The sequence below is a fragment of the Tachysurus vachellii genome, chromosome 3 (genome assembly GCF_030014155.1).
Source record: "Tachysurus vachellii isolate PV-2020 chromosome 3, HZAU_Pvac_v1, whole genome shotgun sequence".
NCBI classification, from domain to species: Eukaryota; Metazoa; Chordata; class Actinopteri; order Siluriformes; family Bagridae; genus Tachysurus; species Tachysurus vachellii.
In genome coordinates, this window is record NC_083462.1 from 19,206,362 (window position 1) to 19,233,861 (window position 27,500).

Below are 27,500 nucleotides of genomic sequence, written 5' to 3' on the forward strand. Positions count from 1 at the left end.
ACTCTATGGGGCTATTAGCGATCTGCAGAATGTTCACACTGACAGACTGTTTATCATCGCCAGAGATTTCAAGTCAATTCAAGAAGCTTTTATTGTCATCCAATCATGCAAATCTAAAATTATTGCTCCCTAAATTCCATCAGTAGGTGGACTTGGCAACAAGAGGGGAAAACATGCTGGATCTTGTTTACTCAAATATTCCTGGTGCGTACCGTGTGGAGCCCCGCCCCCACCTCGGCTACTCAGACCACATCCTGACTACATTCTACAGAGGTACCATTGAGAGCATTCTGAGCAGCTGCATCACTGTCTGGTTTGGGAACTGCACCATCGCAAGACCCTGCAGCGGATAGTGAGGACAGCTGAGAAGATCATTGGAGTCTCTCTTCCCTCTATCATGGACACTTACACCACACGCTGCATCCGCAAAGCCAACAGCATTGTGGACCTCACACACCCCTCACACACACTCTTCACCCTCCTGCCTTTTGGAAAAAGGTACCAAAGCATTCGGGCCCTCACGACCAGACTGTGTAACAGTTTCTTTTCACAAGCCAACAGCCTCCTCAATAACTGAACTGAACTGTACTGAGCACAACACACACACACACACACACACACACACACACACATCAACTGTATAAACTGCACTGACCTACACCAAATACACACTCTTCCAATATACATCCATGTATACAGCACCATCATATCACACTGTTTTTGCTCTTTGCACAATACATTACAATTCCAGTATTTATGCACATGCAATATAGAACATACAGTATGTACACTGGTTGGTGCTACTTTTGTGTATTGTCTTGTATTTTTTGTTTGCACTGTCTTTTGTCCTGTACTGTCTTTTTATCTTTTGTCCTGTACTATTTGCAGAGATGTGTGATATTTTTCTCCAAATGAATAAGAAAAACTCTTTAACTCTTTTAATAAAACTGCAGACATTTCTGGTATATTAATACATTCTAAATACATTCTGGTATTTACATTAGAATAAATAAATACCACAGAATCTGGTCCCAGGAGTGGCTGAGTCACGTCTCTCCTCTTCTGATAAGCTGCTATAAAAACAGCTCTTCTTTTGTCTTTAAGAGACAACACTAACGTTAATGAGCAAAACTGAGATTTTATATGCAGTAAAAGTGTAATTCTAGATCATCTACCTTTACCAGTTTAGCTTCTGAAACTATCCTGTGATATATTTAATTTATTTTCTATAACAGCAGCTCTGACATGAGCGCAGCTGCAAATCACTGCTTTATATTAATGCACTTGTTATAGCTAATTATAGTTTCTATAGCAACAGTTCATTCAGAGATAGTGAATGGTGGCATGTAAACAAATCCATGTATTATATAATATGAAGAGAATTATTTATTATTTTAATATTTACTGGAAGGTGAAATGGTAAACGTATGATGTGGTTTTTGGTCTTTTCTTTTTTCTCATTTGCAATAAAATGAAATGAACTGCTAAAGTTCTCTAGGTCCTAGGATGGCCATAGAGTTAGAATAGAGTTAGCACGGATTTAGCATTAGCAAGAACTGTTGAGACGTTCTTTCATGTGGCTGATTATTTAGCAAATTTAGAGCATTTAATATTATCATTACTCTCTCTCTCACTCATTTTCTACCGCTTATCCGAACTACCACGGGTCATGGGGAGCCTGTGACTATCTCAGGCGTCATCGGGCATCAAGGCAGGATACACCCTGGACGGAGTGCCAACCCATCGCAGGGCACATACACACTCTCATTCATTCACGCAATCACACACTAGGGACAATTTTCCAGAGATGCCAATCAACCTACCATGCATGTCTTTGGACCGGGGGAGGAAACCGGAGTACACGGAGGAAACCCCCGAGGCACGGGGAGAACATGCAAACTCCACACACAAGGCGGAGGCGGGAATCGAACCCCCAACCCTGGAGGTGTGAGGCGAACGTGCTAACCACTAAGCCACCGTGCCCCCATATTATCATTATTTAGATGTTTTTTGCACAGCATCAGGAATGAAACATTATTAAGATCATGAGCTAATGGAGGCTACATGCTACTTCATATACATGATGTCTGTGCTTTAAAAGTTTATTACATTTCATTTATCCAGATCAACTTCTGAATATACCTTATTTCTTTGTGCTTAACCAAGATAGTCCTCAACTTTTAATCTGTTAATGTACCAACAATTTGTAAAACTAGGATAGTGATATATAGGTTAAAACATTTTGCTTGATTAATGTTGTCTCAAACACACATATCTTGGATAATCATAGTCTGACGTTTCACACTGTACACGTAAACCATGGGGTATAGTTATTATTTGCACATTTGCTGTTACATGATTAGATAAATTCAGCACACAGCATTAAATAACAGCTTGATTGTTGAAACAGGTGATTGTTGATATCCAACTAATTGTTCAGCATCACACATTCTCGTGATGTTAAGCTCAGGGCTCTCAAGTGTCACGCATTGAGAGTGACTGTCACTCAAACTGGTTCTCAAACTGGGGGCACTGAGATGGTGCCAGGGGGCCCCGGCTTTATGACATTTTAGAAAATAATGAATTTATCAAATTCTGTGTAATTAAATCTCAGAAAAATAAGGCTACTAACCACCAGCACTACATTTAATATGTTTTGTTTAATTCAAATATTAAGTTTTGGAATGTTTTATACCATAAGTTTTTCTTTTTTTCTTTTTCTTTTCTTTTTTTTAATTTTTTTTTTTTTTTGGGGGGGGGGGGGGGGGTGGCCAGATTTAAAATATGTCACTCTTGCCTGTCTTCAAAACTTGAGAGCCCTGGTGTGTGTGTGTGTGTGTGGGGGGACACACACACACAGAGGGGAAGAGAGGGGGGAGAGAGGGGGTACAGAGAGAGAGAGAGAGAGAGAGAGAGAGAGAGAGAGAGAGAGAGAATATGACTGGTGTTGTTTATTGTAAGTTTTTGTTGTCTTTTTGGACTCCTTTATCATTTGTAATGTTGCTCCCATTTAAAACAGTTCGGCTCAAGCCCAGCAATTTTTAGGGTCATGATTGAGGACAATGTCCCGTCCAGAGACACGCTGTTTCATGTTCAATCCGACCATCGAAAATACCCTCTCTAATGAATGTTGTGTTTTTTTTTCATTGGTTGTTGCGTTAAATCTTACCCAGATAGTGCTATTTTCTGATTGGCTATTGTGTAGCCTCTTTTTTTTTGATTGGCTGATAAGTGTCAGGCTCAACTAAGAACTGAGACACGCTTGACTCCTGCCCGGTTCCATAGAGACAGCGGTGCGGACAGATACATTTTGGGTGCTGCGGCATTTTAAATATATGATAAATAGTCAAAAAGTTTTTCTGCGTGACAAATACAGCGTGTGGCGGGAGAATGTGACAAAATACCCAAATGCGTGACTGTTACTCTCAATGCGTGACACTTGACAGCCCTGAAGTTTATATGACTATAAAACCACAACATACTGTACACACACACACACACACACACACACACACACACACACACCTACCCTCTCTGCTTTCTTTAATGAAGAGTGAATTAGAGAAATGTGTTTCTCCTTCTCCGTCTCTGTCTCGACTGGGACGCTGACGGTGTTCAGTAGTTATAGTAACTGTAAACACTAGATGTTGAGGACGCTGAGGCGTTATAAACACTGCTTCCTTACTCACACTTTACTCAACTATCCTGTTCTTTTATCCGCCTTCCAACAAAGACACTAATAAGGAGCTCAAAACAGCTCTTACACAAAAGAAATGACATTCACACACCTGTCGAAAGTTTGAATTCTTTTTTTTTTTTACTTTATTTTAGCCTTAGTATTTTTTTTCATGTTTCCCCCATAAATGTTGCTTTTGTTTTGTTTAATTTGTAAAAGTTTTTAAAACGTGATTTATTTATTTTTACATGTGGAGAACATTGTTACATTTTTTTAAATGTAATTTTTCTCTCAATTTTCACTTTTTATTTTTTCCCCCACAATTAAATTCTTTTCACGCATTCGTTCTTCACTTTTTTAACGTGTATTTTTCATATGATTAATTTATTTTATACAATTAATTAATTTCAGTTATCATGCGCAGTTTATTTGTTTGTACGTCTGATGTTTTTATTAAGTACGTGTGATTTTCAATACATTTTATTTCTTACATTCATTCATTCATTCATTCATTCATTCATCTTCTACCGCTTATCCGAACTACCTCGGGTCACGGGGAGCCTGTGCCTATCTCAGGCGTCATCGGGCATCAAGGCAGGATACACCCTGGATGGAGTACCAACCCATCGCAGGGCACACACACACTCTCATTCACTCACTCAATTACACACTATGGACAATTTTCCAGAGATGCCAATCAACCTACCATGCATGTCTTTGGACCGGGGGAGGAAACCAGAGCACCCGGAGGAAACCCCCAAGGCACGGGGAAAACATGCAAACTCCACACACACAAGGCAGAGGCGGGAATCGAACCCCCAACCCTGGAGGTGTGAGGCGAACGTGCTAACCACTAAGCCACCGTGCCCCCCAGAAACCATCTCATACAAAGAAAAACATCCAAGCTTGGCTCAATTAACCACACACACACACACACACACATTTTAAGTCTCCCAAAAGCATGTGGGAAAATGTGTTATGGTCTGATGAAACCAAAGTTGAACATTTTGTCATAATTCCAAAAGGAATGTTTGGAGCAAAAACAACACTGCACATCAATAAAGAACACCACAGCCACCAAAACCTTCAGGCTTCTGCTAGAAAGATTAAGATGAAGAGGAACCCAAACCCTACATTTAAAATCAACAAAAGATTGGTTTCACCAGAATAAGTTGAAGTTCACATTAAAGTGCCATTCTGATAGACTCACATTCCCAAAAAGACTGACTGCTACCACATTTTTTATTCACCTCCCTAAAAGATTCCAGTTTGTTTTTTACAGTTTTTCTCAATCGATTTGGTACATTTCTCCAAACTCAGGTAACAGCTCTCAAAACAGTTAACACAGCAAACTAAACACACTCTTATGCTGGCGAAACCGTTAAGTATTCACTGCACAATGAAACACAGCATTTTATTCTAGTAATGCATTTATTAAAATTCAATATTAACATAAAAACTAAAAGTGTGTTCTCTGTTGATTTTATAACAAATTCAGCTGAAGATACACAAAGAAATAAATGAAAATACATATTTTCATTAAGTTCTTTGAGGAGTTCAGGTGTACAACAATAAGTTGTCATATATATATATATATATATATATATATATATATATATATATATATATATATATATATAAATAAATAATGCAAATAAGTACATAGGTAAATAAAAAATTAAGTGATAAATGTACTGCATTCATTGAATCAATTATTTTATTGATCATGCCTCTCAATTACATCTGGCCAGAGAATTTCATCAACATCACAGAAAATATTTTAACGAGTCATGCATCGTGGGAAAAAACACCTTGAATGCTGTATCCAACCTTGACATGCTTGTGCCCCAATATCTCCACAGGCCTCTTCCATCGCTTGAAGAAGACTTACTTGGTTGTAAGGGTTGCGATCATGTACTTTCCATCTCCAAGAGGAGAAGAATTCCTCAGTTGGATTCAGGAAAGGAGAATATGGTGGAAGAAACACCATCCTGAATTGTGGGTGATTCTCAAACCACTCTCGCACTAGTGCTGAATGGTGGAATTGGACATTGTCCCAAACAACTACAAAATTCCGCACCATTTGCTCCTGATCACCCTGCGGAAAGAGGATTTCATTGAGGAGGTTTAAAAATATAGGAGCCATGCTGTGTTGTATGGTCCCAAGACAGCATTGTGTGCCACAACAACAGTTGTAGAAATTGCTGCACAGAGAGTGATGTTGCCTCCTCGTTGTCCAGGGACATTGACTGTAGCACGATGGCCAATCACATTTCTCCCTCTTCTCCTTTTTTTTGAAGATTGAAGCCTGCTTCATCAATATACAGGTGCTCATAATGAGTTGCACTGCTATCCAACTCCAAGATTCTCTAGAGTAAAAAGAACACAAGGTAAAATATAGTAAATTTGTGTTTTACAGTAATGGCATTGATTGCAGTCAATACTACTGTGAAATTGTTGCTGAAGTTTGAGTTCACACTTTGAAGCAGCAGTATAGATAGATATGCCTAAATCTTTTCACATATAGCAGCATGGAATAGTTTATGGACACATACTTAAAATTCAGGAAAAATATATATTTGAGTTGACAGTAAAATTGCAGCAATTGGGTTGCACATACTTGAACAAACTGGAATCTCAACTCCTTCACTCTAATGGAGTTCCTCTCAAAGGGCATTTTGTATACTTGCTTCATTCAGATAGCATTTCTTCTTAGAACACGGTCAATTGTGGAGCGACTGCATTGGTGGATATTGTGGAACAGTTGATTGTCCTGTGTTATTCTTTGCTGAATTTCTTTTGAGGCGGAGGGTGTTGTTCTGGACCACCATGTCAACAATGGCATGCTCTTGTTCAACTGAAAAAAGTCTTGTTCGTCCACCTGAATGTTCTCTAACTTCATTCATTCATTCATTTTCTACCGCTTATCCGAACTACCTTGGGTCATGGGGAGCCTGTGCCTATCTCAGGCGTCATCGGGCATCAAGGCAGGATACACCCTGGACGGAGTGCCAACCCATCGCAGGGCACACACACTCTCATTCGTTCTCTAACTTCAATTCTGAAAAAGGTTTGGACAAGCAGGAACATTTACTGTAGAGATCTAGACCTATGTAAAACAAGACTACATGGACTCTCATTGTAAAAGTAGAATGATATAGTTACTTACCGGTTTTCCCTCTGAAATGCACAGATAATTGATGCCACTGTGGATCTGTTTATATTGGGCTGAACTCTCTGGCCAGCTTCTCTCAGTGAGAGACCATGATTTATGACATGGTCAATAAGTGAGGCTCTGATTTCATTTGAAACACGCGTGTACCCTACCCTCATTCTACCTCTCCTCCCTCCTCTTGATCTTTGCCCTCCTCTTCCTCCCTGTCCACCTCTTATATTTTCTCTTTCCACTATACCATTGCCGTCCAATCTATCCATCTCTTCAAACTCTTGTCCTCTTCCTACATCCTCAGCTCTTCTCGCTCTTCCTCCGACATCTTCAGCTCTTCTTTCTCTATCTCATCTTTCTCTATCTCCTCTTCCTCTTCTCCCTCTACCCTGGCCACCACCTCTCACTCTTAAACCTCTTCTGTTTCCACTGCTCATACTTCTTTTTTTTTTTGTCTTACTGTATCTCCTCATTTGTCTTCTTTGTTCCTCTTCTCTTCCCCTTTTGTAGTTGTTGTAATTACGTAAGACAGCTGTGTGAACAATTAGGAAATTGTCTTTTTCTGTGTTGAGTGGATTACTAACTCATCAGATAACAATTTGGCGTTAATTGAAGACACAAGGTGTGCAACTGACTATTGTACAATTCACAGAGTTTTGTTTATTGTGTTTTGAAAATGGTACAAAAATGCTTGTGATCTTTGTGAAGAACAATGAAAAAGTTACAAATGTTTTTTCCTGATATATTAAAGATGTGGTTGGCTGTATGAACTGCTGTGATAAAATTAGAGATTTTTGTGCACAGTGTTTTGAGAAAATTATGCTTTTGATTTGTGATTTGTGATTTGTATGAAATGAAGGAGAATTTACTATCTGTTTAGGACAATTACAAAGTGTACTGATCACTGTGTTAACTGCTTTGAGAGCTGTTACCTGAGTTTGGAGAAATGTACCAAATCGATTGAGAAAAACTGTAATTGAGTTGTACAGGTTATAAGTCAGGGGGGGCACGGTGGCTTAGTGGTTAGCACATTTGCCTCACACCTCCAGGGTTGGGGGTTCGATTCCTGCCTCCGCCTAGTGTGTGTGGAGTTTGCATGTTCTCCCCGTACCTCGGGGGTTTCCTCCGGGAGTGTGTGTGCGCCCTGTGATGGGTTGGCACTCCGTCCAGGGTGTATCCTGACTTGATGCCCAATGACGCCTGAGATAGGCACAGGCTCCCTGTGACCCGAGGTAGTTCGGATAAGCGGTAGAAAATGAGTGAGTGAGTGAGTGAGTGAGTGAGTGAGGTTATAAGTCACATTAAAGGTGGAAAAAGTCCTGAAATGATTTACAGTATCTTGGTCTCATTTTTTTTTTTTTTACAAACCTGGCATTTTATCAGGGGCCTGTAAACTTTTTATATCAACTGTAGTTTCAAGATATTTATTTTCATCTATTTTTTCCACCATTTACTTTGAACATAAAACATTTGTGTGAAAATAAACAGCACTGAACATTTTTGCCATGTCTCGCTCCACAGTGGTGGTTAATACGAAGCTCATATGGAAGTAGACACTAAGGAATTTCAGAATTTGTAGTGTTCGAAAGGATTTGTTTGTATCTTCAAAGTAAATTCGTTTTGTATCTTCAAATGATTTCAAACCCATTTCTTCTCTCTGTGATGCTCCAAGTCTTTCAAATTTAATGATGTTATCTTTACAACTAAAGGTGTGAGGTGATCAACAGAGGGAAAAACATACGTCTCCTAAATCATTTTAGATCAGACTCACAGACAGAAAATCATCTGTTTCTTAAAAACCGATCAAAAATGTCCCAGAAATGGACCTAAAAACTACCATTGTACTGGTACAAAGGGTTAAACAGAATATCTTCTGGATTGAATCAATTCCCTTCAAAGAAGAGGTCCGAATTCTAATTAAAATCATTAAAAATGAGAGCTTTTAAATTTCTTCACTAGTGCTGGAATTTGTTTGTCTCCAGCTTTATTTGTACATTGTGCTCAAACTTGCGAAAACTTGGATGTTTGATGAATTAAGTTTGGATAACGGTTAATTATTAACTTATTGATTTGAGACTCAGAGCTGGAAATGTAGTTTTAAAAACCTATAAAGTTTAAATGATAGCTTCATATCATATTCTGCTTAGTAATATTCGTATTTTTTAACGACTGCGTTTGTTTTGTTTTGTTTCATTTTATAAAAAATTCCTTTCTATGATATTATACTATGAAAGGATCTATTAAGAAACCAAATGAGGCGGTGTTGGAAAAATGACACTGGTTGTTCTAAATGAAAAACAAAATCAAATGATGTGATAATTATACGAAGAAAAAAAACAACAATCTGTGAAAAGATGTTCACAGAAGAGATTATACAAGCGAACGATAAAAAGTGATCACAGACAGTAAACGGAGGTCCAGTAAACACAACATGAACTCTGTTCTATGCCCTTGTTAAGAAAATGATTGACCGATGATTATTTGTCTTATTGACATGGCCTACGAGTAAAAAAGCTGCTCTGAAATCAGTGTGTGTTAGTGTTACAGCATGGATGCTCACAAAACGACTCTGCTTTTTGGGTTTTTCCTTTATGCAGGTGAGAATGTGGATAAATAGAGTAATAAAATGTATCAAAATAAATGTAATTCTTTCACTTGATATTTGTAAACTTTGTGGTTAATTTTTTTTTCTTCCAGGTCTCTTTCAAGTCCAGACGCAGAGTGCAGGTATGATCATAATCATACTTATCGAGATCCGCTGTCCAGAAATACACCCTCACAGTTAATATATCTGCATGATCATGATTTCTAGGTTTCTAGGTGTTTCCTTCCTTAAACTGCTCTGTATTTGTTTAGCCTGTTCAGGTTTAATGAAGTTTATAATACAATAGATCCATTCACGATGCACCACATCTGTCCAAATATCTTCTGATTTCCGAATGTAGAAAAAGTTTAGCGTTTTTTTTTTAAGACATAAGGAGTTATTTAGATTTTTTAGACACAGAACACATTTTCAGCCTGACCCTAAAATTGTTACGTCATAATTCGCTACTACACATGAGTGATTCACACGGTGACTATGAGATCAGTTATTAATCGGATATTTAAGTCAAGTATCAAATCTCTGTTCCTGACTAACAGCATCTGGACATGATTTTGGTTCTTGTACACATCCTCTTTAAGGTTTGACATGCTTTGTGTTTTGAACTGCTTTTCTGATCATCACGGTTAGACAGAGTTATGTGAGTAACAGAAACCTTCCTGTCAGCTCGAACCAAACATCTGCAGAACATCTGCTCACTGGATATGCATGTTACCACAGATACCAAGACCAATCACTGAGTGAGATGATGCATTTCCTCTATCTGTATCAACATGATTATTGGCTGCTTGGATATTAAGCTGTTTAACCTGGAATCTGCACCTTCAACTGAAATCAATGCTGTGGAAGTTTTGAGAAAATGAGTAAAGAGGTGGACAATTTATTTGTGCTGCTGCGCAACAGGACCCAACGCTCGAGACGAGTTGGCACCCAATCCAGGGTGTCCTTTGCCTTGTGCCCCGACTCCCTTGGAATAGACTCCAGGTTCCTCATGACCCTGTGAAGAAAAAGAGCTACAGAAAAGAGATCGATGGATTGATTTTTTTTGCCTTTGCAAAGACAAAATAAAGATGTGTGTCAAAAACATTAAGCCTCTAAAATTAATACTTCATGCTAGGGTGTGCAAACTTTTGCACCTGACTGTATTTGTCACTGTTTCTAGTCAGTTAAGCCAATTTGATGAAGCATTTAGATAAGTCTTCCTAGCGTCTTTGCTGTGGTGTTAACTCGTCATGTCTTTTTGTCTTCGTTCACAGATTTAGATTCGTACGTTAAAACAGATGGCGCTTGGATTTTCACGTTGCAAAAAAGAGCGTACATTACAGCAAAGGTGGAGGAATGTGCACTAAAGTGTGATGTAGAAACACTGTTCACATGCAGGTGAGACTCAGACACTCTTAGTTTTACAGCACACACACGCACACACACATCAGGCTGATGACCAAAACTGTACCATCTGTCATTTCTCTATTTCAGATCTTTTGTTTTCATCGAGAAAGATCAGGAATGTTTTACAATTCCAGCTAACTCTAAGACAGAGCAGGTGTATCGGAGAACGAGTACAGCTCTGTTTGAAAAGAAACGTAAGTTGTGAAGCGAGATGGCTGATAAGACGGAGTCCTTAAAACTCTTAATTTAAATAATAAATAATTTTAATCATAATAATGATTGTTTTTTTTTGTAATTGGTAATAAACTAATGACTCGTTCCGGTCTCTTTTTTATAGAGTTAAAAATGGAGTTTGCTCCTATTTTGTTGTGTCCATGTTGATCATTGAACGTCTTTGTCACATCTCACGCCATACTGAGGGTTAATATGAAGCTCATATGAAAGTTGACACTCAGGATTTTCTATCTAGCTATATGGAGTAGGAGTCATACTGTATATATTCATAGAGACATCTCTGAAAAATTTCCAGACAAATGTTTACATCTTCAAATTAAATGTTGATATCAAACCCATTTCTGCTCTCTGAGATGCTTTAAGTGTTTGTTCAGAAAGATCTAAAATCTGAAGGTGTTTATTCTCAACCACTAAAATTCAGTGTAAGATTATCAACAGAGGAAAATAAGTCCATTTCCAATTCGCAGTGTCCTGTAAAAAAATGCTAAAATATCCTGAACTGAATTGGTACTTAAGTACTTTACACATTTTCTAAGATACACTGTAGTATTGATTAAACACATTGAATCTAATGTATGGTTGTGAGATTGTTATTGTTATAAACCAACTGATTTTTGAGTCAAAAGCACCTCTTTTCAGGTTATTTACTCGATTGTTTGAACGGCGTCGGTAGCGACTACAGAGGGACACAAAGCAGGACAAAATCAGGAAAACTGTGTCAGCGCTGGGAAGCTCTGTTCCCTCACAAGCCAAAGTATGTGTTACTGAAGTCATAATATTTGTACCATAACAGATTATGATTGACCTTTTAAAGATAACTCTACTGTCCTCCCAGCATCTCGCCCAAGACGCACCCGAAAGCTGACCTGGAGTCCAATTACTGTCGAAACCCAGACGGAGACAGTCAGGGCCCCTGGTGCTACACCACAGACATAAATAAGAGATGGGAGCACTGTTCCATTCCCAGCTGCAGTGGTACGAATGCAGACGACACATACGCAGGAGGCTTAAAGACGCAATCAGAGTCATACACACAATCTAAAACCAGGTCAGAAGTCAGAAACACAATCAGGGTCAATACACAGGCGATCAGATGTGCAAACAAATCCAGTGCAATCCGAGACATGATAAGACAGAGGTGATTTGATTCCTTCAGCAGCCTTGGTCTAGGTTTCAGAATCGTTGGATTTCGACTTCGTGCATCTTACATCATATTGACAATCAAAATCAAAACAATCATATCGACCCACCATATATATATTTTTTATTTTGGTACTGTTATACTATCAGTGTACCACAGTGTACTTCCTGTTCCACATGACAGCTTTCACATTATTGATAAATCATGCTCCGTCTCAGACTAGACCGCAGTGTGAAAAGCCTTATATTAGAGTTGTTATATTATTAATTTTTTCTATCTTGTTTTCTCATTAACACGACTTAATTTTCTCGTTATCTCGAGACCAATTGTGTGATGGATCCAGACTTAACTGTACCTTTCTGACCATTGCTCTGGTCAGCTGCAAACCATTTAAACGCATCTTTCAAACATCATTCTTTAGCCTTGCAGACGTCCCGATCCCTCAAGCTGGCTGGCAGTGAAACTGACTACACCTTCAGAGTCGCTGTTTCAGTTTGAGTCCCTGATCAAAGTAAAAGCAAATGCTGCATTAAAGGTGGGGTCTCTGTTGTTTGAGAAATGCTTCAGAAAACTGCGTTGGACAGCCAAACAAAACAAAAACAAAACTAACGTGTAGCCAATGAGCAGAAAGGGGCGCGTCTTGTCAATATGGGCTGAGAGAGTGTGTGACATTAGCAGAAAGTGGTTTTAACATTGACATGGAGGATAAAAACAAAGAAAGAAAGTGAAGAAAGGCTTACGATAAGGCAAGAAGTAGGACCCGTGTTAATATAGGATCAGCGCTGGAGAGAACTGAATGTCTTCCGCGTGAAACGGAGCTAAACCTTTCACGGTACAACACACAGTACTACAAAAACACATTTGTATTACCATAGTATTACTCATTGAGTTCATTTACTGATAAAAATATCCCCTCGGTCAGCTGCCCCAGCAGGTTCTGCTAAAATAGTTGTCTGGGTTATACTTGGGTTATACTTGTCTGGTGTATGTGTGGGGTGGAGCTATTAAAACAGGGGTGGGACCCATTTGGGTTAGGGGCATGTTTATTTTGGCGAATTCAAATGTCAACGTTGGCTTTCAAACAACGGAGACCCCACCTTTAAGGGCAATACAGTCAGACTGAGAACAATCCAAAAACATAGCTTATCTAGCATTTAAGTGGACATTCGATATGTTAATAAGCAGTCTATACTATACTGTACTAGAATGTTGTATTAACGTTGATTTAATGCATAGACTGATACCTTGCATGATCATTTTTAAGCAAAAAATCTGAGTAAAGATTATTATTATTATTATTATTATTATTATTATTATTATCACTATTATTATTATTATTAGTAGTAGTAGTATTAGTATTATTTCGATGCTCTCTCGTGGTCTACAGAAGAATGCATGTACTGTAGTGGAGAAAACTACAGAGGGAAGATCTCCATCACTGAGGGAGGATTCACCTGCCAACAATGGGACTCCCAGAAACCCCATAATCATGGATACAATCCCAATGTGTAAGACTTTTATTCTGTCTGCGTATTTAGTGCATGATATTTTCATAACTGTTTTTGGTTCCTGGTGACAATGTGATGGAAAATATTTCAATGGAAATGCAATGGAAAAACCACTAATTCTCATGGATCGTTTCATGTGATAACAGTTCTTAGAATGTAAAAGCTAAATGTGCGAAAGTGCAGGGTTTATTTGATTAATTGCAAAACAAATAACAAAAAGCCATAAACGAAGGACGAGGAAAAAGTAGAAGGAAAAAACTTGACGACAACAAAAGCTTAAAAGACTTGGTAAAGAAGAGCTACATTTACATTTAGAGCATTTGACAAACACTTTTATCCAGAGAGACTTATATTTTATATAACCTCGCAATTGTTGGTTGTGGGCCTTGGACAGGGGCCCAGCACGTGCAGCTTGGTGTACATGGGGTTCAAGAGCACAACCTTTCAATCGCTGGGAGGAAATTAGTGGTAACAGAAGAGATGAGTGACTGGGACATGTTACAGACATGCTGGAGCTAATGGGTAATGTTCAGTGTCGAGTCCAGCATAGCCATCACAGCACATAGCTAAATCATCCTTTATAACTAAAAGGCAATTAAAAATGGACAAAACATTGCCAAGGAGAAGGAACATCCAACCACAAGAAAGACAACAACCGCTTAAAAAAAAGGAAACTGTTGTGCAGTTTAAAACTGCATTCAAAAAACGCTGTGCATGAGATTTTCAAGAAGCTAAAGGTTCACCTAGGTGAAGCAAGGTATGAGAGAAATAATTTCGGATGTGTATATTTGTGTGTGTGTGTGTGTAGTTTTCCTGAGAAGTACTTGGAGGAGAACTACTGCAGAAATCCAGATGGAGAACCCAGACCTTGGTGTTTCACTACAAATCCATCCAAACGCTGGGATTTCTGCTTGATCCCTCGCTGCAGTAAACTCCTTTAATATTTCCAGAGAGCATATGGTTTCACTAAACTGTACACATTCAATGCATGTCTTTTTTTTCTTACCCTACAGCGACCCAGCCTCCAACCACTGCACCAGAGGTCACCTGTATTACAGGAGACGGGAACTCTTACAGAGGCACTCTTGCTGTGACCAAATCAGGGAAAACTTGCCAATCATGGTCATCTCAGTTTCCTCAGAAGCATTCAAGAACACCAGAGAACTACCCGTGCAAGTGAGGATCTGTGTGTAATCACCTACAAGCATAAATAACAAGTCGTTGATTAGGATATGGTTAGAAATCACATAATTATTAAGATACAAAGAAATCTGGTTAAAACAGAATGCCTATGCTTTTTTGGTCTTTCTAGGGTAATAGTTGAAAAACTGCTTCGATAAACAACCCCCTTTCAGATTGTTACCCATCCAAACATTTATTAAGGAATTAGCAGTTGGATATTCAGGTTTTCTAGTTCAGATCTTCTTAACCGACAGAGAAACCATCTGTTCAGGTGGGACAAACCAAGAGCGCGCTGTCCAAAAAATGTTAATTTACATTTCACTCAAAAAATATGGGAACTGCAAGGCCATCCACCCATTTTGATCAGGTGTTTCTTGTTGCTCAGGTGTGTAACTGAATGTCTACAATTGGACTGAGCTCTGGTTTTCACCTGCGAAGATTGTATTTGCTGTTAAAAAAGGACAAACCAACACAACGCCAGAGATTTTTTTATAGTCAGAAAGAATTAGGCAAAGCTAATACAACAATTTGGAACAAAGAAACTACTGTTGTACCAACCATATCAGACATGGAACAGTCCAGTCAAGATAAACAACAGGGGCTGTTGACAGAAACATCGAGAGTGCGGTGAAGAAAAATACAATTTGTGGAGAAAGAAAAGAACTAATTATGATCAAAATAAATGAGTTCAACTCTGAAACACGGTGGTGGTAGTGTCACCAAGAGCTTAGACTTGCGTGGCCACTTCTGGAACATTCTCACTAATCTTTATTGATGGTGTAACTCAGAATGAATTGGTGAAGATTAAATTTTACAAAGTTTTACAGAGAAATGGATACAAGGTAATAAGGAGGAACTTCATCAGCACCAAGACAAAGATCCAAAATGCAAAACACAGGGAAAAAGACAAAAGAAATATCCTTATTGTTTTAATAATTTCTGAGGGGACCCAGTGAAGCCGTGCACCTGAGTGGGACCCAAAAAGCCATATCAAAAGTCTATTATCCAAGCAGCATTAAGCTTTCTTCCAATTTTCCATAGAAGCCCATAGGAGCCTGATTTTACTGGAGTTAAAGCAGTGGGGTGTCTACAGGCTTTAAAGCCTTTTCATGTAGGCTTCACTGCCACAGTTCAAGAAATGTGAAAAAATGTTGTGAGATTAATTTTTCTTAGAAAGCCAGAACGCTTAACCATCCGACAAGCCCTTGAGGAACACTTTTCTCCTCAGAAATAAACAGCAAAAATATAAACCTGTCTTGGTTTAATATTCTGCTGGATTCCTTTATCGAAAAAAGAATGCTTTCAATTCACGAAAAGGTCTCCGACTAGAACACGCTTGTGAAATTGTCTATTGAATTACTCTAAAATCTCACTGATACAGAAATCAGTCAGATTGTACAACGAATTATTGAAAGCTTTAGGACTTAACTTTTAGAGTGGTAAAGTATACAACATTATTGTCACACCATGGAAGCCTTTTTGCCATTGGCATGTTCCTCCAGAGCTGAACCGAGCTGCTCAGTTCTGAACATTTTGTGTATTTCTCAAATAAAAAAAGCTTATTAATTTCAACCTTCAAGAGAGATGCATCAAAGAAATACTGAAGAAAACCATCATTTACCCATTTAACCATCTCTGGTTAAATGATGGTTTTCTTTAAATTCAGTTTTGGTGAATCACCACAACTGGGGAACCAGCCTAAAAAAAGGCATTGTACAATACATGGAACAATTTAATCTTGTTTATTGCAGAGATCTGGACAATAACTACTGCAGAAACCCTGACAACGAGAGGAGCCCCTGGTGTTACACCACCGACCCTGAAACCCGCTGGGAGTACTGCAATATATCGAGCTGTGGTGCTGAGCCACACCCAGGTCGGCTTTCCATACAGCCAGGATTCACTTAATTCTCCTGCTATTAATCATCACACATCTTTTATACACACAGTGACTGTGTTACTATTTGAATATCATTTATACAATGTACATGTCTTTATAGATGAACCAGTTATTGCTCCAGCTGAGGACTGTTACACAGGAAACGGCAGCTCATACCGTGGGGTCATGTCAGAGACCATCACTGGGAAGAAGTGTCAGTCTTGGAGCTCTATGAACCCTCATAAACATTCAAAGACACCACAGCAATTCCCCAATGGGTAAGGCAAAGGATGTTGTAAAGTTGTGAAAAGCTTAAAACCATTCAATGAAGAACCATTTTTTTGAAGAACATTTTGTTGTCAATATTCTTAGAAACATCTTGATCTTTTTGAGTTGTGTTAAAGGTTTAGGTAAAAAAGGTTCTATTTAGAAGAAAACTACTACTACTACTTCTATTGGGTCCTACTCAGAACCTAAAAGGGTTTAAAAAAAACACTCAAAAATTTGCATTCCCAATGTTTTCTGGGCAAACCTATTAGCCTTCTTTTACAGTTTTATTACAAATAAATTTCAAGACGTTATAAGTGAAATTTCATAACAAAAGCCTTCAGCGGGTTCAGACGAGGCATGTGATTTGAGGGCCTGGCGACTTCGTTGTTGTCTTAAGCTCCCAATCTCTTTCCTCACACAGAGACTTGAGAAGAAACCTGTGCAGGAACCCTGATGGTGACAGGGCTCCATGGTGCTACACCACTGACCCCACTGTACGCTGGGAGTACTGTAAGATAGAGCGCTGTGGTAGCATTCCTCCAACTCAGACCAATCAGGGTGTGCGTCCTCCCCCGATCGTCATACAACAGGCTCCTCCTTCTATAAAACCCACAGGTCTGTCTTCATGAAACCAAACATATGTGAAACCATACAGTTTCATCCCTCCTTGTTCAATCTGTCAATTGTTGAGATTTGAATGTGTCCAAGACATCAAATCCCAACGATTCCACAACTGTCAAGAGATCAAGAGGGAAAATATTTGTGCACTTTGGATGGGAGGGCATTACTCTCTCTCCCCTGTCAATCACAGTGACACTAGCCAACCTGTGAGTTCATGCATTGTGTGTGGAAAAGGGCAGGTAATGCTTTCCTATGTGTGTTTTAAAGAACAAGATTCAAAATGTTATTAAGGCTTAACATGGCCTGGAGGAAGCTGGTAGCTGGGAGTCCTAGCTAATGGGTTGGAATTATCCGATGATAATTACATCGTACACATTTAAAAATGTAGCATTTTTCATTGTGGCTATTAAATACATTTGTTGTCTTTATTTTTTGGTGCACAAACTTTGAAGCTTTATTATCTGCTTTGACTTTTGTAACAATGCTTGTGAATTTAAGAAAAAGAAAATGAAGATTGCAAGATCGGCATCGGAGAAGATTATCGAGGTTCGATATCGATTACTGCAGAAGGAGTAACCTGCCAAGCATGGAGTGCAACAACGCCCCACATGACCAACTTTAATGATATGACGCACCCTGGGAAGGGTCTGGAGTCTAATGTAGGTCATAGAGCCTTAGATGCTGTGGCAAGACTTTACTGGTTACTATATAATAATTAGATGTAGAACAGAATACTTCTAAAGAATGAATCAATATGTTTTTTTTTTTACTCCTACCCCATACCAGTTTCTGTATCATTGTATCCTTAATGAGGCTTTATAACCCAAATATAAGGGTAATATAATATAATACTTATGAAGGCTTACTCCAGCATGGGATAAACTATAAGACTGCATTGACTGAATTTTGACTGTCAGTAGCATATACACATTTCACGTAGAGTCAGTTCTAAAGTTATGCTTAACTTTTTTTTATGAATACCTACGTCAACATCATGGAAAATGTAGTGTCAGAATCATGTATATGTATTTCTAACCCCAAAGTAAACTTTTTAAAAAGGATTTTTTTAAATTCAAATGCAGGTCTCCACTAAAATATCAAACGACAAAGCTATGATGACGAATGTCTACGAACGTCTGCATGATTAACAGAGGTGTTAAATCAACTCGATAAAACAGGCTTGATGGCAGCTGATGCTTCTTTGAATAAACCTTTAGAAAAACTTATATGATATGTTAATGTCAGGTGATAAACTGATCCAAATAATTTCACATTTTTTTTAATGACTAGAATTGCAGAAATCCTGACGGTGACACGAACGGACCTTGGTGTTACACGATGAATACGGCAAAGAAATGGGACTACTGTAATGTTCGAGACTGCGCAGAAACAAAATGCGGACAGCCTGTAGCAAAACCCAGGCGCTGCTTTGGCCGGATTGTCGGAGGATGCACCTCTAAACCTCACTCTTGGCCTTGGCAGATCAGTCTCAGGACCACGTAAGAATCTCGAAACACATTACAGAGATTATCTTCTACATCTGTGTCTGCACTCTGCTGACTGTGACTGTGTGTTACAGCACCGGCCTGCACTTCTGTGGAGGAACTTTAATTGATGCCCAGTGGGTCCTTACAGCAGCTCACTGCCTCGAAAGGTGAGTTACAGTGAGAATGTAGTCTTGACAACATCTGGTCCTGATGCTGACATACTGATGCTTATTCTGCAGATCTAACAGACCGTCTGCCTACAAAGTATACATGGGAATCCATACAGAACGTGCAACTGAGGCCTCCAAACAGATCCGTAACCTGGACAATATTATAAAGGGGCCACCAGGAACAGATATCGCTTTACTCAAGCTGGATAGGTCAGGACATTTTTCTGCAGCATTTGTTTAGTGGTGATGATCCAAAAGTATTAGCACCCTTCAGAGAAATGAGAAAAAATAAGTATCCTAGAAAGAGAAAAACAGCACACGAAATATCTGGTTGTCTGTATTAGTGACTGTCAATCTTTTCTAACTTTCTGCCAGTCTGATTTTCTGTCTATCTGGTTTTCTGTCTGTCTATCCAACTGTCTGTCTGACCATCTGAATGTCTGTCTGTCAGGCTGAGAGTATGTCTCTGTCTGTCTGTCTGTCTGTCTGTATGTATGTATGTATGTCTAATCTGGTTGCACACAAAGACTCTTTCTGGTCTTTGAGCACAAACAAAACACAACATTACAGTATCTGCTTTCTGCACATGAATGTGAAATGAATATGAAATAAATTAGCAGCTGAAAATAGCACTTAAGTACAATCAGGGTAACAATAACAAAACTTTTAAAAGATTTTACTATGCATATGATTTTTGTATATTTTTATAAAGGGTGCCAGTAATTTTTGAGAAAATTTTACGTCCTTACTATATATATTGTTCAGTGAACCAAACCACAAAGACTTTTTTCCCTCAATACAGGCCAGCTATTTTAAATGATAAAGTGTCTAAGGTGTGTTTGCCTCAAAAAGATTACATCGTACCCAGTGGGACAGAGTGCTATGTTACAGGCTGGGGAGAAACCCAAGGTATGGGACAGAATACACACACACCCACACCCTCACCCACACCCACACAACCTCCATGTGAGAAGATTCTTCAGGACCTGATTGTCAAATGTACACAATCCGGACTCACACACACACGCACACACGCACGCACGCACACACGCACGCACGCACACACGCACACACGCACACACGCACACACGCACACACACACAAAGTGTATACAATCCGGACTCAATATCTCCCTCTCGTGGTGTGGCGTGTTTAACAGGAACGGGTGGAGAAGGCATTCTGAAGGAGACGGGTTTCCCAGTTATAGAAAACAAAGTGTGTAATCGTCCCGAATACCTGAACAACAGAGTGAAGGACCACGAGATGTGTGCAGGAAACATAGAGGGAGGAACTGATAGCTGTCAGGTAACAACACTGAACCAAATGCTGAATCAAATGAATTCAATTAATACATCAAAAATGTAATAGTTTACACTCACTCACTAACATACACTCACTCACTCACATTCACTCACTCACATTCATTTACTCACTCACTCACTCACTAACATACACTCACTCACTAACATTCACTCACTCACTCACATTCACTCACTCACATTCATTTACTCACTCACTCACTCACTCACTAACACTCACTCACTCACTCACTCACTCACATTCATTTACTCACTCACTCACTCACTAACATACACTCACTCACTAACATACACTCACTCACTCACATACACTCACTCACTCACATTCACTCACTCACTCACATTCACTCACTCACATTCATTTACTCACTCACTCACTAACTAAAATACACTCACTCACTCACATTCACTCACTCACATTCATTTACTCACTCACTCACTCACTAACACTCACTCACTCACATTCACTCACTCACTCACATTCACTCACTCACATTCATTTACTCACTCACTCACTCACTCACTAACACTCACTCACTCACATTCATTTACTCACTCATTCACTCACTAACACTCACTCACATTCATTTACTCACTCACTCACTCACTCACTCACATTCATTTACTCACTCACTAACACTCACTCACTAACATTCACTCACTAACACTCACTCACATTCATTTACTCACTCACTCACTCACATTCATTTACTCACTCACTCAATCACTTACTCACTCACTCACTCACTCACATTAATTTACTCACTCACTCACCTTCACTCACTCACTCACTCACTCACTCACTGACTAACACTCACTCACCCATTAATATTCACTCACTCACTCACATTCATTTACTCACTCACTCACTGACTAACACTCACTCACCCATTAATATTCACTCACTCACTCACATTCATTTACTCACTCACTCACACTCATTTACTCACTCACCTTCACTCACTCACTCACTCACATTCATTTACTCACTCACTCACCTTAACTCACTCACTCACTCACTCACAAACTTTAACTCACTCACTCAACTTCACTCTCACTCACTCACATTCACTTACTCACTCACTCACTTACTAACACTCCACTCACCCATTAACTCACTCACTCACTCACTCACATTCATTTACTCACTCACTCACACTCATTTACTCACTCACCTTCACTCACTCACTCACTCACATTCATTTACTCACTCACTCACCTTAACTCACTCACTCACTCACTCACTTTCATTTACTCACTCACTCACACTCATTTACTCACTCACCTTCACTCACTCACTCACTCACATTCATTTACTCACTCACTCACCTTAACTCACTCACTCACTCACTCACTCACATTCATTTACTCACTCACTCACACTCATTTACTCACTCACCTTCACTCACTCACTCACTCACATTCATTTACTCACTCACTCACCTTAACTCACTCACTCACTCACTCACATTCATTTACTCACTCACTCACCCTCACTCACTCACTCACATTCATTTACTTACTCACTCACTCACTCACTCATTCATTTATTCACTCACTCACCTTCACTCACTCACTCACTCACTGACTAACACTCACTCACCCATTAATATTCACTCACTCACTCACATTCATTTACTCACTCACTCACATCATTACTCACTCACCCATTAATATTCACTCACTCACTCACTCACATTCATTTACTCACTCACTCACATACATTTACTCACTCACCTTCACTCACTCACATTCATTTACTCACTCACTCACCTTCACTCACTCACTCACTCACTGACTAACACTCACTCACCCATTAATATTCACTCACTCACTCACATCCATTTACTCACTCACTCACATTCATTTACTCACTCACTCACCTTCACTCACTCACTCACTCACATTCATTTACTCACTCACTCACTCACATTCATTTACTCACTCACTCTCCTTCACTCACTCACATACTCACTTACTCAATCACATTCATTTACTCACTCACTCACCTTCACTCACTCACTCACTCACTGACTAACACTCACTCACCCATTAATATTCACTCACTCACTCACATTCATTTACTCACTCACTCACTCACATTCATTTACTCACTCACTCACCTTCACTCACTCACTCACTCACTGACTAACACTCACTCACCCATTAATATTCACTCACTCACTCACATTCATTTACTCACACTCACTCACTCACTCACATTCATTTACTCACTCACTCACCTTCATTTACTCACTCACTCACCTTCACTCACTCACTCACATTCATTTACTCACTCACTCACCTTCACTCACTCACTCACTCACTGACTAACACTCACTCACCCATTAATATTCACTCACTCACTCACATTCATTTACTCACACTCACTCACTCACTCACATTCATTTACTCACTCACTCACCTTCATTTACTCACTCACTCACCTTCACTCACTCACTCACATTCATTTACTCACTCACTCACCTTCACTCACTCACTCACTCACCCACTCACATTCATTTACTCACTCACTCACATTCATTTACTCACTCACTCACCTTAACTCACTCACTCACTCACTCACATTCATTTACTCACTCACTCACACTCATTTACTCACTCACCTTCACTCACTCACTCACTCACATTCATTTACTCACTCACTCACCTTAACTCACTCACTCACTCACTCACATTCATTTACTCACTCACTCACCCTCACTCACATTCATTTACTTACTCACTCACTCACTCATTCATTTATTCACTCACTCACCTTCACTCACTCACTCACTCACTCACTGACTAACACTCACTCACCCATTAATATTCACTCACTCACTCACTCACATTCATTTACTCACTCACTCACCTTCACTCACTCACTCACTCACTGACTAACACTCACTCACCCATTAATATTCACTCACTCACTCACATTCATTTACTCACTCACTCACATTCATTTACTCACTCACTCACCTTCACTCACTCACTCACATTCATTTACTCACTCACTCACCTTCACTCACTCACTCACATTCATTTACTCACTCACTCACCTTCACTCACTCACTCACTCACATTCATTTACTCACTCACTCACCTTCACTCACTCACTCACATTCATTTACTCACTCACTCACCTTCACTCACTCACTCACTCACTCACTTACTCACTCACTCACATTCATTTACTCACTCACTCACCTTTACTCACTCACTCACTCACTGACTAACACTCACTCACCCATTAATATTCACTCACTCACTCACATTCATTTACTCACTCACTCACTCACTCACATTCATTTACTCACTCACTGACTAACACTCACTCACCCATTAATATTCACTCATCCACTCACTCACATTCATTTACTCACTCACTCACTCACTCACTCACTCACATTCACTTACATTGACTTACTCACATTCACTTACTCACTCACTCACTCACTCACTCACTCACATTCATTTACTCACTCACTCACCTTCACTCACTCACTCACCTTCACTCACTCACTCACTCACCTTCACTCATTCACTCACTCACCTTCACTCACTCACTCACCCATTAATATTCACTCACTCACTCACTGACTAACACTCACTCACCCATTAATATTCACTCACTCACTCACCTTCATTTACTCACTCACTCACCTTCACTCACTCATTCACTCACTCACTCACTGACTAACACTCACTCACCCATTAATATTCACTCACTCACTCACATTCATTTACTCACTCACTCACATTCATTTACTCACTCACCTTCACTCACTCACATTCATTTACTCACTCACTCACCTTCACTCACTCACTCACTCACTGACTAACACTCACTCACCCATTAATATTTACTCACTCACTCACATCCATTTACTCACTCACTCACATTCATTTACTCACTCACTCACCTTCACTCACTCACTCACTCACTCACTCACATTCATTTACTCACTCACTCACTCACATTCATTTATTCACTCACTCTCCTTCACTCACTCACTTACTCAATCACATTCATTTACTCACTCACTCACCTTCACTCACTCACTCACTCACTGACTAACACTCACTCACCCATTAATATTCACTCACTCACTCACATTCATTTACTCACTCACTCACTCACATTCATTTACTCACTCACTCACCTTCACTCACTCACTCACTCACTGACTAACACTCACTCACCCATTAATATTCACTCACTCACTCACATTCATTTACTCACACTCACTCACTCACTCACATTCATTTACTCACTCACTCACCTTCATTTACTCACTCACTCACCTTCACTCACTCACATTCATTTACTCACTCACTCACCTTCACTCACTCACTCACTCACCCACTCACATTCATTTACTCACTCACTCACCTTCACTCACTCACTCACTCACCCATTAATATTCACTCACTCACTCACCCTCTCTCTCTCTCTCTCTCTCTCTCTCTCTCTCTCTCTCAGGGTGACAGTGGAGGTCCCCTAGTATGTTATGGTCAGAACACCTTCATTCTCCAGGGAGTAACATCATGGGGTCTCGGCTGTGCCAATGCCATGAAGCCTGGTGTGTACGCTCGCGTCTCCAAGTTCACTGACTGGATAGAAAAACAGACGGGAATCAAATCCTGAAAACTTTCAAAGTAAATCAACGGTTCTTTGTTTCTGAACTAATTTTAAAGTCTCAGAAATGAACACAATGATTTATTTTTAATTGCCTCTAATTTTAACAGATGGCAATTTATATGCACAGATTAAAAAAGAAAAACTTGGATTGTGGAGTATTGATTTACGGTATATCTATATATGTCTAATAGTTCTTCAAAAATTTAGTTGACTGATCAACAGAGATACTGTATCCATCACTGTATATACACTGAAATAAACTACTTTAAGTGTCATTACAGATCCAACACACTCACTCTCGTAAAAACACTCACTCACTCACTCTCTCACACTCACCAGTTTCTGTACAACAAAGTCATCTGTAGGCGTTCCTACTTCTGGTTGCCACAGTAACGACATTATCAGTGGGTGTTGTATTGCTGTTTTCTCACTTCAATGCTATTGATAGATGCTGCAGACATAAGAGCATAATATAACAAATGCTACATATAATGAACTCTGAGGGTTTCCTGAATGGTATATATATATATATATATATATATATATATATATATTTTATTGATATAAGTTTTGACTACACGTTGTGCATTTTCAGACAACACAATAATCGCAACACAGAGTTATTAGCATAGCAAGCTTTGGAAATCTTTTACTGGAGTGTTTACATAATAAATGTGGTGCTCAAAATATTCCTGTTAGTCAGAAAAACACAGCGTATCCTCAGCTTTACTCCTTACGATCTTAAAGAGAAGACTTGTTAATGTGTATTTTCCATTACCAATGATAAATTGTGGCACAATATAAAATAAGTGTGTGTGCGTTTATAGCAGCAGGTGAGTTGCAGTAGCTGAGCTGCATTACTAGAAAATTTAGCACACACATAGCTTTGCTTTTATGGAGATTTGTGGGTGGGGCTAAACGTAAATCAGCTGTGCTGTGAACTTTCTTGATAATTTATCTATATATAAATAAATATATTATTTATAATATATTTTTATTACCTGATTATCCCTTTATTAACATATAACCCAACTAAGAACAAGAAAAATCTGCTAAAACTTTAGAAATCTGTTTTTTTTTTCCTTTTTAACTTTTTCTTAAAGATTGATAAATGAGGCCCATGGACAGCCACAATAGTCTATAAACTGAAACTCAAGTGCATTTGTTTATATATGAAAGCTCGATAGGTTGCATCAATAATGCAAATGTTTGTGCCCCTTTACAGAAACATTTAAATTTAACTGACATCAACCAAAAATTTAGTGTGTCAGTATTCAGAGAAGTTTCTTCATCATACAAATAACACAGTGTCAAATTGGGCATTTTTTTATTATGATAATATTAACAATAATAATACAAACTATATATAACAGACAAAATAAAATTTGTTGAAAAAATCTTTGAAGATCTGTTTACCAGTTCCACAGGATCCACAAAGTTTTCTCTAAACAGCGCCCTCTAGTGTACAGGATATAATTGCTGAGACATCCAGTCCTGGTCTGCTCTTCACTACTGAACAGTGAGGCGTCCATCAAACCAGCCAGATTTAAGTCCACACGTTACCTCAGAGTGTGAGGTAAAAAATAAAAAGTTCCACTCAGACTGTTGTAGTTTCTTTATTATTTGTCACATCTTGGTGAAGCAGATTCTCTAGCTGATGACTTTTCATTGTGTTCTCTTTGTTTCTGCATCGAGAAGAGACAAAATATAACAATAAGGTGAAGTCAGGGCAGTGATTCTGCTCGAATAACTCGGATATAAATAAATATATAAACAAACCAACAAATAAATCAATAAATGAATAAAACTCACTTGTGTGGGTGTTCAATGTCATCAATGGTCTCAGGAAGAGGTGCACCTCTGGTTTCAGGAAGCAGGAGCACTGAACCACCAGCAATCAATGCCAGGATTCCTGTTGAAGTTGTCAGAAGTTGTCTAATACACTGTGTATGGTTTCTCTGTACCTTTTTACATCTATACTACCACAGACACTCGACTAAACTGAGAACAAACGTTCCATCCAATCATTTAAATTCATTTTAGAATGAAACAACAAACTTAAAGTATTTTAGAGAACAACAAAAGCTTGGACATGCCTTAAAGATGGCGAGCCGTTTGAATCCTGTTAGAAGTTTAACATGCCAGAGGACTATGATAAAGACTCTGATCTCTGGGAGCCTCTTGGTTGCTTAAAGGTGGGGTGCACGA

At 39.0% G+C, this 27,500-nt stretch overlaps 2 protein-coding genes and 2 long non-coding RNA genes across 4 annotated transcripts in view; 2 read left to right on the plus strand and 2 right to left on the minus strand.

The window, feature by feature from the left end:
- LOC132842280 (uncharacterized) overlaps nucleotides 1-695 on the plus strand; it is a 2,538-nt gene extending 1,843 nt beyond the window's left edge. The window contains exon 3 of the long non-coding RNA XR_009648014.1: nucleotides 144-695. This is a non-coding gene — a long non-coding RNA (uncharacterized LOC132842280). The remainder of the gene's footprint in view (nucleotides 1-143) is intronic.
- A 4,622-nt stretch (nucleotides 696-5,317) lies between these two features.
- On the minus strand, nucleotides 5,318-6,921 carry LOC132842281 (uncharacterized). The gene is made up of 3 exons (XR_009648015.1): nucleotides 6,846-6,921; nucleotides 6,297-6,737; nucleotides 5,318-6,045 (listed from the first exon to the last, which is right to left on the minus strand). It is a non-coding gene; the product is annotated as an uncharacterized LOC132842281 (long non-coding RNA).
- Nucleotides 6,922-9,318: 2,397 nt separating this feature from the next.
- Nucleotides 9,319-25,438, plus strand: plg (plasminogen). The gene is made up of 19 exons (XM_060866179.1): nucleotides 9,319-9,439; nucleotides 9,540-9,569; nucleotides 10,701-10,824; nucleotides 10,921-11,027; nucleotides 11,707-11,821; nucleotides 11,903-12,042; nucleotides 13,596-13,716; nucleotides 14,525-14,643; nucleotides 14,730-14,892; nucleotides 16,650-16,774; nucleotides 16,899-17,055; nucleotides 17,469-17,662; nucleotides 18,167-18,327; nucleotides 18,959-19,167; nucleotides 19,248-19,322; nucleotides 19,395-19,535; nucleotides 20,128-20,234; nucleotides 20,485-20,630; nucleotides 25,134-25,438. Exons 1-19 carry the CDS (start codon nucleotides 9,391-9,393, stop codon nucleotides 25,296-25,298), a joined length of 2,448 nt encoding a protein of 815 aa, XP_060722162.1. The 5' UTR covers nucleotides 9,319-9,390; the 3' UTR covers nucleotides 25,299-25,438.
- A 1,164-nt stretch (nucleotides 25,439-26,602) lies between these two features.
- The window catches only part of slc22a2 (solute carrier family 22 member 2), a 9,202-nt gene continuing 8,304 nt past the window's right edge, over nucleotides 26,603-27,500 (minus strand). Inside the window, exons 10-11 of the mRNA XM_060866180.1 lie at nucleotides 27,105-27,204; nucleotides 26,603-26,977 (exon numbers count right to left, since the gene is read on the minus strand). Coding sequence (XP_060722163.1) covers nucleotides 26,890-26,977; nucleotides 27,105-27,204 — 188 coding nt within the window. The 3' untranslated portion in view covers nucleotides 26,603-26,889. The remainder of the gene's footprint in view (nucleotides 26,978-27,104; nucleotides 27,205-27,500) is intronic.